Raw genomic sequence first — 16,321 nt, forward strand, 5'->3', positions numbered from 1 at the left:
GAAACAAAAGGACTGGGGGCATTCCAGATGAGCAGATCATTACCCTTGGGCACTAGAATTTGCCTTTAGGTTAAAGACTGCTGGTGAGATGAGAAATGTGTTGAGTAGACAGCTTTCACTTTCTGACAACAAGTCAATAACAGAATTTTCTTCTTGGATTAAGTTCAAGGAGAAATTTGTTTGACTTCTCTTTAAAGGATGATAACAGTGAGTCAATTCTTTAGGTAGTGTTACCCAAAGATTCTGAAATCATGTTCAATTATGTGATTCTTTTGTTGACCCTATGTTATGGTATGTTGCCAAAAGAATCATGTGTTGAACACTTTGTCCCCATTGCATATTGAGGGGCAAGTCTTCAACCAATGTTCACTTGAGAAATGACTGTATCATGAGGTCTCTAATCTTAGCAGTGGTTCATCTCTTGATGGATTAATAATTTGAATGGACTGCTGTAGGCATGTGGGACCATGTTGGAGGAACTAGGTTACTGGGGGCATGCCATGGGGGACTACATCTTATCCCTGGTTCTCCTCCTCACTCTTTCTGTTTACCAGCTGCCATGAACTGAGAAACTTTCCTCTTCCCTGTTCCACCGTGGTGTTCTGCCTCACCTCTGGCCCAGAGCAATGAAACCAACCAGCTGTGGGTTGAAACCTCTAAAACCATGAGCCCAAATAAACCTTTCCTCCTCCAAGTTGTTTGGGTCAGGTATTTGGGTCACAGTGATGAAGAGCTGAATAATACACCCTCAATAAAAACAGATCATATAACAATTTTTTGCTTGTTACAGGTACTTCAGTGAAGGACTAGGGCAATGTGTACTATTTTACTTTTCTGTTGAGTTTCAGTGTAGAGATAGAACTTACAGAATCAAGATGGGCAGTATGTATATCTGTGAAACTCTATCTTTAAAATATCTGGTTCTGAAATAGCCTTCAGACAGGTGCTGGGTATCATGCTAGTTAAGAACATCAAACAAGTACAGTAGAGCTTCATTTACTTTATATCCTTTAGTGGCTGCCTTTAGAGCTATAAACCTTGGGTACACCAAGAGGGGAGGCAAAGTTTACCTTCCATTGTGGAAATTTCAAAGCCAGACTTACATTTTTTCCCAGAGAAAGGCCAGCTCATTTCATTATAAGCAAAAAGGATTCCTGTAGTAATTTTCTTTCAAAAATACATCGGAAGCTTTTTTAAGATTGTCCTTTTTTAGGTTCTTTGGTCTAGTGGATTTGGTACCTCTTTTCATTTTAAAGGAGGTTAAATAATGCTAGGTGGACTATAATAATGAAACTTCCTAGTGTGTCCATAAATGGGAACTTCACTGTGAGAACAGGATCCCTGCTATAGATTGAACATTCGTAATCTAAGATCTGAAATGCTCTGAAATCTGACATGATACTCAGAAAGTTTCAGATTCTGGAGAATTTCAGCTTTTGATTAAGGATATTCTACTGGTAAGATCTATGCCAGTGTTCTAAAGTAAAAAAAAAAAAAAAAAAAGAAATCTTCAAAATATGAAATACTTCCAGTCCCAAACACTGTAGATAAGGATACCTGATCAGTATAGGTATTCTTTTAAACTTAGTCTTAAGTCATCTCTTTATATTGCTGTCACAAAATTAATACTGTTTTCAGTTTTAAAAGAAGTTCCTGACAATACTGTAGATTCCTTTTCCACTTGTTCCTATCCTCTGCCCAATTGAGTTTGTGGGCTCCCATCTGCATCACTTCAGTGACAAACAGTCCTTGCTCTTTAGCTGACCTTGTCTTTGTGCTATTGAACAAGTCAGTTTCTGAGCTTCCATAAATTCCTTCATCACCAACTAATGATGTCTGTTTGCCTCCATATTTTCTTCCCTCCCATTTGAGAGGGAGAAACTAGATATCTTCTTTTCCAAAGCAAATCCCTTTCTTTGAATCTTTCTCCTTTGTCCTCCCCCACAACCCCCACAGTGCTAGGGATTAAACCCAGAGCCTTACATATGCTAGGCAAGCAGACTCTCCTGAGCTGGATCCCCAGCCCACCTTTGTCCTTTTAAGTCCTCTGGAGCTGTAGTACCAGTTGGTTATTCTGTGTCTTATAGTTTTTGTTTTCCATTATTTTTGGTCTTCCCCTGACTCTGCAGGTCCGCTTAAGTCTCTTTATTTTATATCAACATCTTGTATCCCTGCTACCTCTGATAAGATCGTCCTCTTTCTTCCATTTCTTTGCCAAACTTAAAAGAAAAAAGAATCTTCACATGGCACTTCCACTTCTGGACTATTGACTCCTGAATTTCTTGTGTTCTGGCTTCTGTTCTCTATTGAAACTACTTGTTCACTGCTCAGTTCCAAAGGTCCTGGTTGAGTACTCAACTTTTTAACTTCTCTGCAGTGCTCCATTGAGTTCACTGCTCCTTCCTTGTTCTTTTATTCATGCATTCTTGGTTCTTGTCCCACTTCTGCCTTCTGTACAGCTCATTTTTTCCTTCCTACCTCCTAAACTTATATGTTCCCCTAAGTCCTGTCCTTTTCCTCCTCTTTCTCAATTGTCATTTGCTTTCCTATCCTACAGCTCCAGTCCCAATCTTTCATTCTTTTTTAATGGAATGTTTGAGAGCCTGATGAGTGTTGAGCACTGTGCCAGGCACTAGGATATAGTGGGGAGCATAACAGATGTGGTTTCTCTGTCATGGAGCTTTTGGTTCCAGTGAGATTGATAGGTGTTATTTAATCACAGCAATGCCTAATAACCAGCTGTGAGCATGATATGTGAAAGTAATATAGAAACACATGAGTTTGAGGAGCCTGGGAAATTTTCTAGGGAAAACAGTACTTGACTTGTGGTCTAAAGACTGAATGCGAGTTACCTAGATGCAAAGCAAGGTCTGGAAAGGGGAGAAGAAATGAGAGCAGCATGTTAGAGGACCTGAGGCCAAAGGAAACATGGAAATATTAGTGTGGCTGTGCTGGTAGGGGGGACAGAGAGGCATGAGACAAGACAGGTAGGTGGTGGCCAGATGACCTAGGTCTAAACAAGCATCTTAAGGATTTGCATTTTTGTTTTTATTTATTTTTAAATTAATTTTTATTGATAAAATTGCCTTTATCATGCACAATGTGTTTTGGAACATGTATGTACATATTGTGAAATGGCCAAATCAACCTAATTAACATATACATTACCTCACGTATTTATTTTTTGTGGTGAGAACACTTAAAATCTATTCTCAGTAATTTTTCAAGAATTCAATGTTATTGATGTTATCAATGTTGTCACTGTGTTGTACATTAGATCTCTTGAACTTATTTCTCCTACCTAGTGGAATTTTTGAATCGTTGGACCAATAGCTCCCCTGACCCAGGGTTTAGGTTTTTAGAATTCAGCAATGGAAAGCTTCAAAGGGGATGAGCAGAGTAATGATAGCATCAGATGTACCTCTAGAGAAGATCACCCTGACTACTTTGTCAGGGCAGACCATAAGGAGAACCATGATGGATTCAGGAACCACTGTGGTTATTGCAGTGGTCCAGAGAAGTTACTTGCAGAGTTGGGGAAAATTTCACAGAATGGAGATTGATTCAAGGTAAACATAGTGATTAGGTCCAGGCTAGTCAAGAAAGGGATGTCAAGGATGACTCCCTGGTTTGTAGTATTTGAAACAGTGGTTGTCAGGGTAGATAATGTAGTGCCAGCCACTGAGATAGAATGCCTTGGAGGAGATTTCTCCAAATCTTCTTTGAAGAGAGGAAAATCATGTGTTTAGTTCTGGACACTTTGTGAGGTGCCCTTAGGATCTCTGCGGTTCTATAGTTTCAGCTGCCTCCTAATTGTCTGTATTTGGTTAATTCATCACAATATCAAACTCAGTGTGTCTATATTTGACTGCCTCAATCTTTCTGCCAAACCCCCTCCTGTGTTCTTCACATCTTTGGCAGAACCATCTTCATCTGTCCCAGGGATCTGGGCCTAATTCCAGTCATTTTGATTCTTCCCCAGGCTAATCCCCTTCTCTGCTTTCTACCTGGGTTGCCCTCCACTTTAAGATCCTCAAGCATGAGTCTCCATGATGTCAAGGAGTGGGCATCACCCTCTCCCTACTATCCCAGAATGCTTGGTGCTGCTAGATAAATCTTCATAATACACCATTTTATCTTGGCATTCCTCTTCTCAAAAAGCATTCTGTAAGGTATAGCTGAGATATAGCTCAGTGCAAGAGCATATGCTTTGCCTCTGTGAGGCTCTGGATTCATCCCTGGTACCAGGGAAAAAAGGTATAAAAAGCATTCAATGGATCTCACTCACTGTGAGCCTAACCCTGCCATCCTCCCCAGGGAATTTGTGTGGATACAAAACTGGCATCATGGCTACTTGGATACATGTATCTTCTCCCCCTGGTAGAACTTTAGGGGCATCATGCTCAATAAATAAAGCCAATCTCAAAAGGTCACAAGCTGTTTGATTCCATTTATGTAACATTGTTGAAATGACAAGGAGATGTAGGGCCTGAGCTCCTTGACAGCAATTCTGTGTTTAGTTACCTTTCTGTCACTGTGACCAAAATATCTGACAAGAGCAATGTAGAAAAGGAAAAGTTTGTTTTGGCTCACAGTTTCAGAGGTTTAGCCGATGGTTGGCACACTTCATGGCTCGGTGCACAAAGTGAAGCAGAACATCATGGTGGAAGGATGTGGTGGAGGGAAGCACCTCAGGACATGGTAACCAAGAAACAGAGTGCTCTGCTCACTAGGGTCAAAATATAAACCCTAAAGCCACGCCTCCAGTGACCTACTTCCTCCAGCCACACTCTGCCTGTCTACATTATCACCCAGTTAATCCATATCAGTGGATTAATCCAGTTATTAGTTTATGCCTTTCATAATCTAATCATTTCACCTCCGAACATTCTTGCATTTTCTCACACATGAGTTTTGTTGGACACCACATTGCCAAACCATAACACTCTGCAGCTTATCTTCATGAACCGTATTGCCCAATTCCTGTTACTATACATGTTAAAGGAAGGGAGGGAATTGATGCACTGTTTTAGCTCATTTGTTATACTTGTTTCTCAACTATTTTAGAGACCTACAGGTATAGAGGCACAGAATTTTAAGTTAGAGTGGACCTGAGTCTCCTTCAATATTTAATGATATTTGCTAGTGATGACTCAGGTTTCCAGAGAGGCTGATTTTCCTATTCCTGGACCTTCCTGTTTGGCCTGCTGAGTTATCAGATCCTGAATGTGTCATTCAGAGAAAATGTGGCAAGTAGCCTGATTAGACTTTGGGTGCCTTTGGTCAGAAGCTGGGTGGTTCTCCTCACAGTCTGGTTTTCTGCTTTTGTGTAGGGCCAGAGCAATCTGAGCTAAATTTCCTCTACATAAGGACAAGACAGCAAGGTTTCCTCTCGTTTCTAAACAGTCTTTAAACAATCTTGCTTCAGTGTTGATAGTAAAGAATCAGATTTTTATGTAGCATGTAGTCTATGTATTTAGTGTGTAAATTTGACACAGTTCACACTCATAAATCTTAATATGATCTAAGCATAATAACAGAGTATCTTATAATATGTTTTAATAACTAGACTGTAGTGAGAAGTAAATATAGCATCATATGCAGTTGTGTATGCACACCATTACTAAGTAGTGTTTTTCCTTTTGGGCATTTCAATTTTAGATATGTGGTGAAGTGTCTGACCCCATGACAACAGCTAAAAGTGCCTCCTTATAGGTACAGAGAGATCTGTCAGTTGCTTGCTAGAGCATACCAATCTGTTGTATTTGCAGAGCACAGTTACATCTTCCAAATACTAAGACGTTTTTTGACATCATTGGTAATGATGATAATAATAATGACTTCCACCGTTTTCTAGTTTCTAGTTTCTATTGAGAGGCACTGTTCCAGGTACTTTAAATCCATTATCTCTAATCATCCCTACTTTTCAGGCAAATGTGGCCTTGAGATGGTAGTAACTTTCCAGAATTGTGCAGTTAATAAATGTCAAAACTCCAATTTTTGTCCATGTTAAGAGCTGTGCTCTTTTCTCTACATTATAACTATTACTTACTTATACTTTTTTGACTTTTTATTTTTAAATAATTATGAACTCACAAGAACTTGGAAAAATAGTTTAGAGAGTTTACCTGTACCTATTACCCAGCTCTCCCAATAACAATATTGCTTTATCAAAACCAAGAAATTGTTCGTTACAGTATAGTTAACTAGACTGTGACCATACTTGAATTTTACTAGTTTTTTTTAATGTACTCATTTTATGTACAAAATGCAGTTTTCTTTATTAACTCAGCTTGATGCCCCCAAAGTACTTAGGAAGCATATATCTTTGGTCTTCTCCTCCCCCTCCTCCCCCTTTTTTTGGTACTGGGGATTGAACCCATGCTTTACCATGGAACCATATCCCCAACCCTTTTCTTTTCTTTTCTTTTCTTTTTTTTAATTTTGAGACAGGCAAATTTGAGTTTCCCAGGGTGGCTTCAAATTTGTGATCCTCCAGTCTCAGCCTCCCAAGATGCTGGGATTACAGGCGTACACCATTGTACCTGGCTAATTCATTCATTTTCATTGTTGAATACTATTTCATAGTATGGATACAACACAGTCTAATGTTATACATTTTGAATTTTTTGATAATTTATGTTATCTAGGGCTATATTTATATTTATATTTAATGAATAAACACTTAATGTTTGTATCATCTTTTAAGGACAAGCATCTAAAATAAAAGAAATACCTTCTTTATATCCCACAAAAGAATATTTTAAAAAACAAAAATTTAAACACTTTAATTTTTTTCTTTTTTGTCAAAGTCATCTTAACATCAAAATTTTGGATTAAAAACTGTGTAGCCCTTCTTGCCTTCATCCATATGAATATAGATTTTATGTTATTGTTGTCACAGTGAATTTTGTATGCTGGTATGCTGCTTTTTTCCACTTGGGACTTGTTTTTATCATGTACCACAATTGTTTTAATAGCTGCATACCTGTTCCATCGTGTTGACTAATGTTTTCTACCCTGATAGCCACCTTTGGCTCCATAGAGCATCTTCATGCATATCTTTTTTCCTCCTGTTGAATGATAGATATGAGTTCTTAGGAGTGAAATGATTGGGTCAAAGTGTAATACTATTTTTATGACTCTTTTGATGAGTGTTCCCAAGCTGTTGCTTGAATCACAACCCTACCCCATATTTACTAAGCAGGTTATTGAAGCTTCTTAAGAGTTTGGTTGCTGTGGCCAGAAATATGGTTCTTCTACCTTCAACCTGGGATGGTTGTAAGGAGAAAATGAGACAATGCACACACAGCCCCTATGGCAGTACTTGGCACAGATGAGGTATTCATCTGTGGCAGCTGCTGCTGTTATTACAGTTGTGGTATTACTTCACTAACCTGATTCCATCGTGCCCACAGTGTTATGGACCAGTTGCATGCAGAATTGGTTAGCAAACACTGGGGAAGCATGGCTGTGCATTCAGGTCCTTCTGCTTCAGGAAGTGCACCCATGCTTGAGACAAGTGCTGCTTCCAGGTGCTTGAGTTCTAATGGGGAAATAAAGACATATAAAGTCATGGTAACAAGACAGAGCAAAGCAAGTGGTGTAATGGGAGTCTGACTCAAGTGCTGTGGAACTTTGGAGGAGGAAGTGGTTAAGCTGTGCCTGATCTAATTGGGAAGAAAGGCTTCATTAGAGGTGATGCTTGCTAAGCTAGGCCTGTACCTATGGGGAGAATTTTAGTAGCTGGGGAAGATAGATCATTCTAGGCAAAGGAAATGCCTTAAGCAAAGCACATGTCTCGATTATAGATGGAGTGTCTGAATAATGGGGAGGGGCTTAATTAGCTGGAGGCAGAATGTTGTTGGAGAGAAGCTACAGAAGCTGACTGAGTAATGTCATGGCCCTGGAATTATGTGCCTAGGATTTTAGTCTCTGTTCCACAGGTAATGCACAATGGAGAATGTTTGGGGATGCATTTTGATTGCATACATGGCTATTTAATGCTTATTCTTTCATGTATGATCTATATCACATTTTTGTTCATAAAGTGGTAAAAGGGCCAAGTTTCTAAAAAATGAAACCCACCTTGAAAGCTTATGGTTATTTTTACATGATTTTGATGTTTTAATTATACCAAAAGAAATAATGACTTTTGTATTTTGTCCATTACAGGATTCTGCTCTGATACTTGATGTTCCTCTGGGTGTGATCTCAAGAATTGAAAAAATGGGAGGCGCGACAAGTAGAGGAGAAAATTCCTATGGTCTAGATATAACTTGTAAAGTAAGAGATTCAGTACTTTTCTTAAACAAAGAAAGAGAGACATTCATGTTGAATGATAGTAGAAATTTAACGTATGCTCAAAAAATCAAAATTTCTTATTCATCTAAGGTTCTAGAAATGGTTCTCCCCTTAGGATTTGATATTTATGAAAGTACCTTGAATGTGAGTTCCTGTATATGTGACCCTTTGTGGTCACTGTGCATGAAGACTAGAGGAACCAGACAGTTTGTTAGCTTGACTGAGTAGGAAGAAAACTTCATAGATGAAATCTAAACCTTTTTTGGATTTTGCTCTGGTCTGCTCTGAATGTGTTACTAGTTTAGACACCTTTGTACCATGAAAGAAAGAATAGAAGAGATTTTGAACCAGATGTGCCCTTTCCTCTAATAACCTTTGTTAATTTTGCTTAGTTTTCAGAGGTGGTGGTCTATTGTGTTTTAGGGTGCTGAGTAGGAGAAATTCAGTGATGATAAAATCAGTTAAAATAGTAACTGTTTATTGAGCAGCTATATCCATCCAAACATATGCAAGAATATTGCATTCAGTCCTCAGCACAGCACATTGAGGTGGACATATTACAGATGGCAAACCTGAGGCTCAAAGAGTTAGGGGACTGCTAAAATTACCCCAAAAATGCCAAAGCTGGACTCCAAAGGTAATCATTTCGTAAACAACAGTCTCAATCCTCTGGCAAGGAAACCTGCTTTCCAGGTATTGAGTATCAGAAGACTAATATGTGTAGCATAGTGCCAAATTCTAGAAAGAGCTGGAAGGGATTTGGAACTCATCTGTCCTAGTGGTTCCCAAACCTAGATATGCATCAGGACAATCTGGGGAACTTTAAAAAAAATGTAGGTCTTTGATTTCTACCCCACATCCTACTGTAAGGTGCTTTCTGAAGGCTGGAACCTGGAAGGTTGTGACACTTCCAAGTATGTCAGGTAACTGTGAACCATCATTCTAGCACAGGGGTCAGTAAGCCTTATCTTTAAATGGCCAGATAGCAAATATTTTTGGCTTTGTGGGCCACATAGGATTTCTTTCACCTATTCTTTTTTGTGTTCTCTGTTTCCAACCTTTTTAAATTGTAAAATAACATTCTTGGCTTGAGAACCATACAAAAAGTGACCTGGGCTGAAGTTTGCTGACCCCTGGCCAATCTAAGTTCTTTATTCGATGAATTGGGAAATGAGGCCTTTAATAAACAACACGACTTGCCTAGGGTTGCCAAGGAGCCAGTGGAAGAGCCCGAATTAAAACCCAAGTCTTCTTTTCCAAGGCTTGTGCATTGTGATTTCTAAAAAGCAATCTCTTCTCCTTAGGTTTGGATTATGAATCCAGTACAGTATTTTTCTCTGTCATTTATAAATGATTAAGGCCAGTGCACTCTACCACAAACCAACTCGAACTGAAATTCTCCACTACTCCCCACCTTAACTTTTTTATTTTTGTTTTAATCTGAACTACCTTTGTGCCTCATCTGTTATCCCAGTTACTGTCTACCCTTTGGAACCCAGAAGTATGGGGATTTACTTTGATGGATGTTTTTTGAGTTTTGCATAAAAGGAGTTTGGGAAGTAGAGTGGTGCATTAAAGCACTCAAGGGAAAAGGTGGTTGATATTTTGAAGACTTTGGAGTGACTAATTTTAGGAGGGTTTTTAAAAATCCCATTTGCTGCCTTATCAATAGGAAAACTTACTTAAATATGAATCTCCCAAATTAATAAGACAAAAGCACATTTTCACCCTTTGACAGTTTATTATAAGAACAAAAGGCTTAGGAACAACTCATCAGGCATAATTCTCAAAACTTACATATGTATAAATAAACATTTATTTATATTTTTATAAAATATAAAATTTTATTTTTTATATTTACTTATATAAATATATACATACATATACACATATGTATGCAATGTTGTAGCACAGCTTTTTAACTACATAATCTCCCCAGATACACCAAAGTCACAAGAATCATATTCCATATTGTCAGGAATAGATCTTATGTTGTTACAAGGGCACTCTGCAGTGGGATAAAGATTCACTGTCCTGTCTCTCAGGTTCTCTTGCACTCACACTCAGTAATAGTACAATTGCATTTCTCTTCCAAAGCAAGTAGTAACAACCCCTACACATTTAGCTATCCCAGCTGTGCATGTGAGGGTTTATACTTGCCAGTACCAATGTTCACTTTGTAGATTTAAGTCCCCGGGGGACCTTGTCCAGTACCAGGGGAGAAGGTAGCTCTGGTTGTAGGAATTTTTACCCTGCAGGACTCATAGTAGCCCCTGTTCAACATTTGGAATCTTTAAAAAATAATAGAGCAAAACCATACTGTCACAGAACCTTCTCTGTCCTTCTCTTCCTCTTTCCCATTTACTTGGCTCACAGCGTGGTACTTGGAAGTCAGCAGTGATATGTGTTATTTCTAGAAATGCTTTCTAGAAATTGGCACCTCATTAAATCAATCAGATCACCACAAGACTTAGTTAATAAATAGGCTGAGGGTCTGTTTGGGAGACTTGTGCCACAGCATCTTTCTTAGGTGCCCTTCCCTGATGAGTCAAACTCTGAGGAAACCAGGTAGAACTTAGCAGTTAGTATATGCTTCTATTTCTGTTACAGATTTGGTGATCTGCCGCCTGTGAGTCATTTGCCTTTTCCACTTCAGTTTTCTTGTTGGCAAGAAATTGTTCTGTCTTTAATTGCATCTGAATCAGATGGCAAAAAGAAGTTGCTTGAATCACTTGTGTTTTGGCACATGAAAAGTACTTGTTTGAATCCCTGATAGAGCAGAATAAATATTTAACTTAAAGAGAGTCTAATTTTGGGCCACACAGTTAAAAGAATGATGCCACAGAGTTATCACTGACCCATGGCTGTTAGAAAGTTCTTCACAGGTCCTTGAGCCCAGAGTTTGCAACTCTCCATTGCTGTATCTTTTAGCATATCTCATCCCATCGAGATGATTTTTCCCTTCAGCTGATTATTGCTTTGTGTCATGAACTGACAATCACATCCCAGTATATTGGGGACATGATTTAAATTGGTTGTTGGATTTTATTTAGTTACAGGCTGTTAAAAATAAAAGTGAGATCTGGGATGTGGCTCAGTGGTAGAGCACTTGCCTTGCATGTGCAAGGCCTTGGGTTCCATCCCCAGAATGACAGAAGCGGGGGATGGGGGGGGAGCACAGAATCCAGGAGCTGGCAAGGCCTAGTAGATGTTATCTGTATACAAAGTGCTGGATCTTGGGCTATTCAAAGAAATCTGAGAGTCCCATTCATACTTCATTTGCCCTTTGGGATGTCTTCTAGATGGCAAAGCCTTTTCTTATCCTTCAGACTAAATACTTAAGAATCTTTAAGAGTACCTAGGGATAATTAACAAAAAGCACTCCAAACAATAAAGTTTGTGTTGCCCAAGAGGGCAGGGACTTAGGCTGTCTCGCTCCTGAGGTAGCTGCAGGGTATAGCACAGTGCTTGTTTTTCTGAAATGACAGTTGAGAGTGCATTGCAAAGTATAATGTTTTCAATGCTTAGCTACCACTCAGTCACAAGTCACAGCACCATGACTGATGGTTGTTTTTTTTCTTGTTTGTTTGTTTTTCCTAGTACTAAGGTTTAAACGACCTTGTATATGCTAGGCAAGTGCTCTACCACTGAGCCACATCCCCAGCCCCATGATTGATTGTTCTAGAAGAGACAACCTTAAAACAACTTGAGCCTTGACAATAAGAATATTGTGTTTTTATACATAATACAAATTGATGTTTAAAGAAGCTCATTTCATTTGAATTCAGAAAAGGTTTTTCCTGCCTGTTAAAGAGATGCGTATTAGAAGATACTTTTAATTATTTTTTATTGGTACATTATATTATAATTATACATAATAGTGGGAAGCTACCTTTAAAACCTGGTTTTCATCATTAATTCCTGAAAGTAAAGTTATTACTAATATGAGATACTTTAGTGTGGTTTATATAGAAACTGTGTGAAAGCAATATTGGAGAGTAAAATTACATTACTCCATTACTTGGATGAAAGCTTAAAATGCCAATCATTTAGGGAGATGTCATTAAAAACATGTATTTTAATGACATGTTTAACAGTGTTGAGATTATATTTGATAGCAGGTACTCTTTTGAAAATTTGTATGAATAGAATGTCATTTGGTAATTTAAAAATCTCTTGGAAACCAGTGAGTGTAGACATGGTAGATGATGTACAGGGTTTGATTTCTTTCTTTTAACCAAATGATACTTAGCTGTGTTTTCTCTCTACTACTTGTTTCTTTGTCTTGTCTTTACTTTCATGTCTACAATGGGAATATTTTCAGGTGTTCTTAAACCAGTAATTTCAAAATACCCCATAAAACAAAGTGATTTTTAGTAGAGTAGATTCATTGCCATTTTAGGTAAGTGAATCTTCTATTTCCTTAATTGAATGGAAGATTTTTTGCTAATTAATGTGACTTTATTGATAGACTGAACTGTCAAATTTCTCCTTTGCCCCCTAGGATATGAGAAACCTGAGGTTTGCTTTGAAACAGGAAGGCCACAGCAGAAGAGATATGTTTGAGATCCTCACAAGATACGCCTTTCCTCTGGCCCACAGTCTGGTAAATTCCAGGGCTCTCCTAAGCATCAGAAGGTTCTCAAGTCTTCTCTTCGTAAACTGCCCTTGGACTGGGATTCTCTTTTACTCACTCACTGCCTTGTGTTTCCTGGTGTGATGTGTATGTGGGGGTGTTTTATTAAATATGATTTAATCACTTCCAGAGAGAGTAAGTCTCTCTCCTGCTAGTCTGCAAGATGGAATGACCCAGGTGACTGAACCACATGCTGGGAGGCCAATGGGAGCCCTTCCTGAATATGGGAGCTTTACCCAGGATGCCTTGTTCTCTCCAGTCCTGACTATGCCCTTTAAAATGTAGGGAATAGTGAGAGGATGTGGTGGCTATGTGTATGACTGTGAGGTCTGCTCAAGAGATCATTGTTCTTCACTTTGGTACTAATAGAGGATGCGTGTCAGGCTTTTGTGGCTCCCATTATAAATGGGAACCAATCCTCCAAGCTGAAATGCCATTTAGACAAATGTACTTCTAAAATACAAATGTGTTATATAGGTACTACAGCCAGCACCTCAATAAGCCAGCAGTTTTATTTTGTAAAATAATGACATTTCAAATATCATTTCATAACATTTAGTATATGTTTGCAGGATGGATTTATTACACATTTAGTTATAATCTGTGACTTGGTACAAAAGGAAATCCAATGTGTTGGTCAGCTTTTCATCTTATCCCTCTCCTCCTGTGGTTGATGCTAAGCATCCTTGGACGTGAATGCCTGCTAAGTAGAGGGCAAGGACATAATTCTTTGAAAAATATATGAACACCTATATTCTAAGTAGAAGATAATTACTGCAGACTAAACTGAATGTGATGACAGAGATTTTGCAGAAGAACTGCTTTGTATTCTAGTTCTTCTTCCTGTAGTTGTTTTTTTAAGATGTTTTGGGATTTTTGTTATAAGTTTTTGTTGTTGTATTTTTTGCAATAAACATCTGAGGTTTATCCCATCTAATGAGATGAGGTTTCTTTCTCCTGGAATTTCACCAGCAGTTGCTCCAATCACAGGAGGTTCATGTGTGGTAGAGAGAAGGAGTCTTTCATGGAGGCTGTAGAGATTAGGAGGATATGAAGTATTCACCACGAGTCTCATGTTGATCTTATGAAAATGTAGAGCTTGAAAATAAATTCACTGATACCATATCGCTGAATTCATTTTCAGCCTTTTCTAAGTTTCTGATTTAACATATTAAAAATATTTCCATATGAAATATTTCTAACTTTATTAGGATAAGATGGTTTTATGGAAACATATCTTCTAAATTATAATGAAAGTGAGAATGAAATTTATGAAAGCTCAGTTAGTAAATATGTTCTATCTTGGTTTATTGCAGGACTGGCTCTCATAGCAGGTTTAAAAGTGCTGAGGCTCCTTTCCATCTTCCACAAGATCTTGCATTATCAGCTGTCCTCTTTCTCTGGCATCTTCTATCTGTTTTAGCATTTATTCCCCTAAAAAAGTCCACTGCTAGGCCAGCTTTCCCCTTAAACTACTATCTTATCTCTCATTTTAGTTACAAAGTTCTGAAAAGAATATTCTATCCTGTTCTCATCTCCAGTATCCATCTGCATTGCTGATACATTCTTGGAGCTCATCACCTCTTACTGGCCAAATCTACTGGCTCATTTCCATCCTAATTCTGTGTCATCTCCTCATCTCTCTTTAGCATTTAACAAATTTGAATACCCTCCTAAACATCTTGGCTTCTGTGTTCCCATACCATCTTGACTGTTATTCCTAGAGTTTACTTACTGCCTGTCCCTTTTCTTGAATGTAAACATCTTGTCTGTTCCACTCTCAGCCCTCTTCTTGAATTACCTGCTTCACCTCAAAGACTTCATTTACTCCTAAGATTTAAGTTGTCACTGCTGTGTAGATGACTTCTAAATTAGCCCTGATAGAGTCCTTGAGTGAGTGTAACTAGTCTAACTTTCAAACATCTTCCTTAGGAAGTCCATGTGAATCACAGGCTCATGGGTGCCCTAATCTATTTGCAGTTCAGGAAGCCTGTTCTTTGTCCTGTGTCCTGCAAGTTCAAGAATCCTTTATTGTTCAAGTTCATAACCTGAATCACCTATTTTTATTCTCGCTCTGCTTTGTGTCCCATAGGCACATCAATTCCAACTCCTGTAGGTTCTGCACATTATTAATTCAACTGTTTCTTCCCATTTCTCCTTGGGCATCCCATGCTCTTAGCCTGGCTTCCCCTTTTCAGTTTCTTCCCCTTCCACTTCATCCTATACAATCCTGCCAGTGGATTTTTCATTTTGTTTTGTTTTGAATTTAAACAATCATGTTTCTATGTTCCTACCTCCCCACCCCACCGTCTCCAAAAACTCAGTGACTCTTCATGCCTTGTACCCTATACTACAGCCATGCAAGACTGCCCTGTGGTCCTCTAGCACACACAGTGCTTTCCAAGTTTGGATTTTGCTATCACCTTTGCCTGCATCCCCCTTGTCTCTTAAATGCCCATTCTCCAAACACTTGTTATTCAACATGTTGCTCAGTACAAGGTCTTTTTCCATGACATGTGTGTACCCCCTGGGTGGATTCATCTTAACCTCTCACTTTTTAGACTTTGCAGGTCCTTCTGTTGGAGCACTTGCCTCAGTTTGCTTTATGTAATAATTATGTTGTAATTGTTGTCACTAACAGCCACTATACTGTGAGCTTATCAAAGCAGGGATCACCTTTTATCTTTCTACCCTCAGCATAATGACTTCTTCATAGGAAGAATGTTTGCTATTGTTTTTGGTGTTTTTGTTTGTTTGCAGTGCTGAGGATAGAACCCCAGGGCTTCATACCTGCTAGGCAGGTGATCTATCACTGAGCCACACCTAGCCACTGCATAGGAATTTTATAATGATGACTTTTGGTTCAGGTTGAATAGAATTTGATGGAAAATCTTTATATGGAAACAAATAAGATGATGAATGTTTCTGAGTATCGTGGATCTAGTACCAGAGCCTGGAATTCTGTGTTGCTGTTACTGCAGTCCTCCACAGAGGGCTTGCTTCCTCTAGGCTGTGGCTCTTGACTATATTTTTCTTATCTATGCTAGGAATCCCTGCATCTTCCTTTAGGATGTCAATAAAGTAACAAACTAAAGAAAAGATGTAAACCAATTTGCTCATACAAAGTTTTGGAAATTTGCATTCTTAAGTTTTAACCACGAAAATAATACTTTTAAAAAGTTCAAATCAGTTACCAAAACAATACAAAATGAAAATCTAAACAGATCAGCTATTGACACTGCTTTAGGAATCCCAGTTCTTGATAAGTGAGTGAACAGGTATGCAACTGTTTCAGAAATGTAGTTTCATTTCAGAGTTCTGTGTTGGGCTGTGTCAGGGAGCAGTGAGGGCACTTGAGAAAGTAGTTGCATTGGGGGGATA

The 16,321-nt window shown here is 38.5% G+C and overlaps 1 protein-coding gene across 5 annotated transcripts in view; it reads left to right on the forward strand.

The window, feature by feature from the left end:
• Mtm1 (myotubularin 1) overlaps positions 1-16,321 on the forward strand; it is a 105,947-nt gene that overhangs the window by 38,807 nt on the left and 50,819 nt on the right. For all 5 annotated transcript variants that reach the window (XM_047535413.1, XM_047535411.1, XM_047535414.1 and 2 more), the window contains 2 exons: positions 8,176-8,286; positions 12,809-12,910. In XM_047535413.1, the coding sequence (XP_047391369.1) occupies positions 8,176-8,286; positions 12,809-12,910 (213 nt within the window). The remainder of the gene's footprint in view (positions 1-8,175; positions 8,287-12,808; positions 12,911-16,321) is intronic.

This window comes from Sciurus carolinensis, chromosome X (assembly GCF_902686445.1).
Source record: "Sciurus carolinensis chromosome X, mSciCar1.2, whole genome shotgun sequence".
NCBI lineage: Eukaryota > Metazoa > Chordata > Mammalia > Rodentia > Sciuridae > Sciurus > Sciurus carolinensis.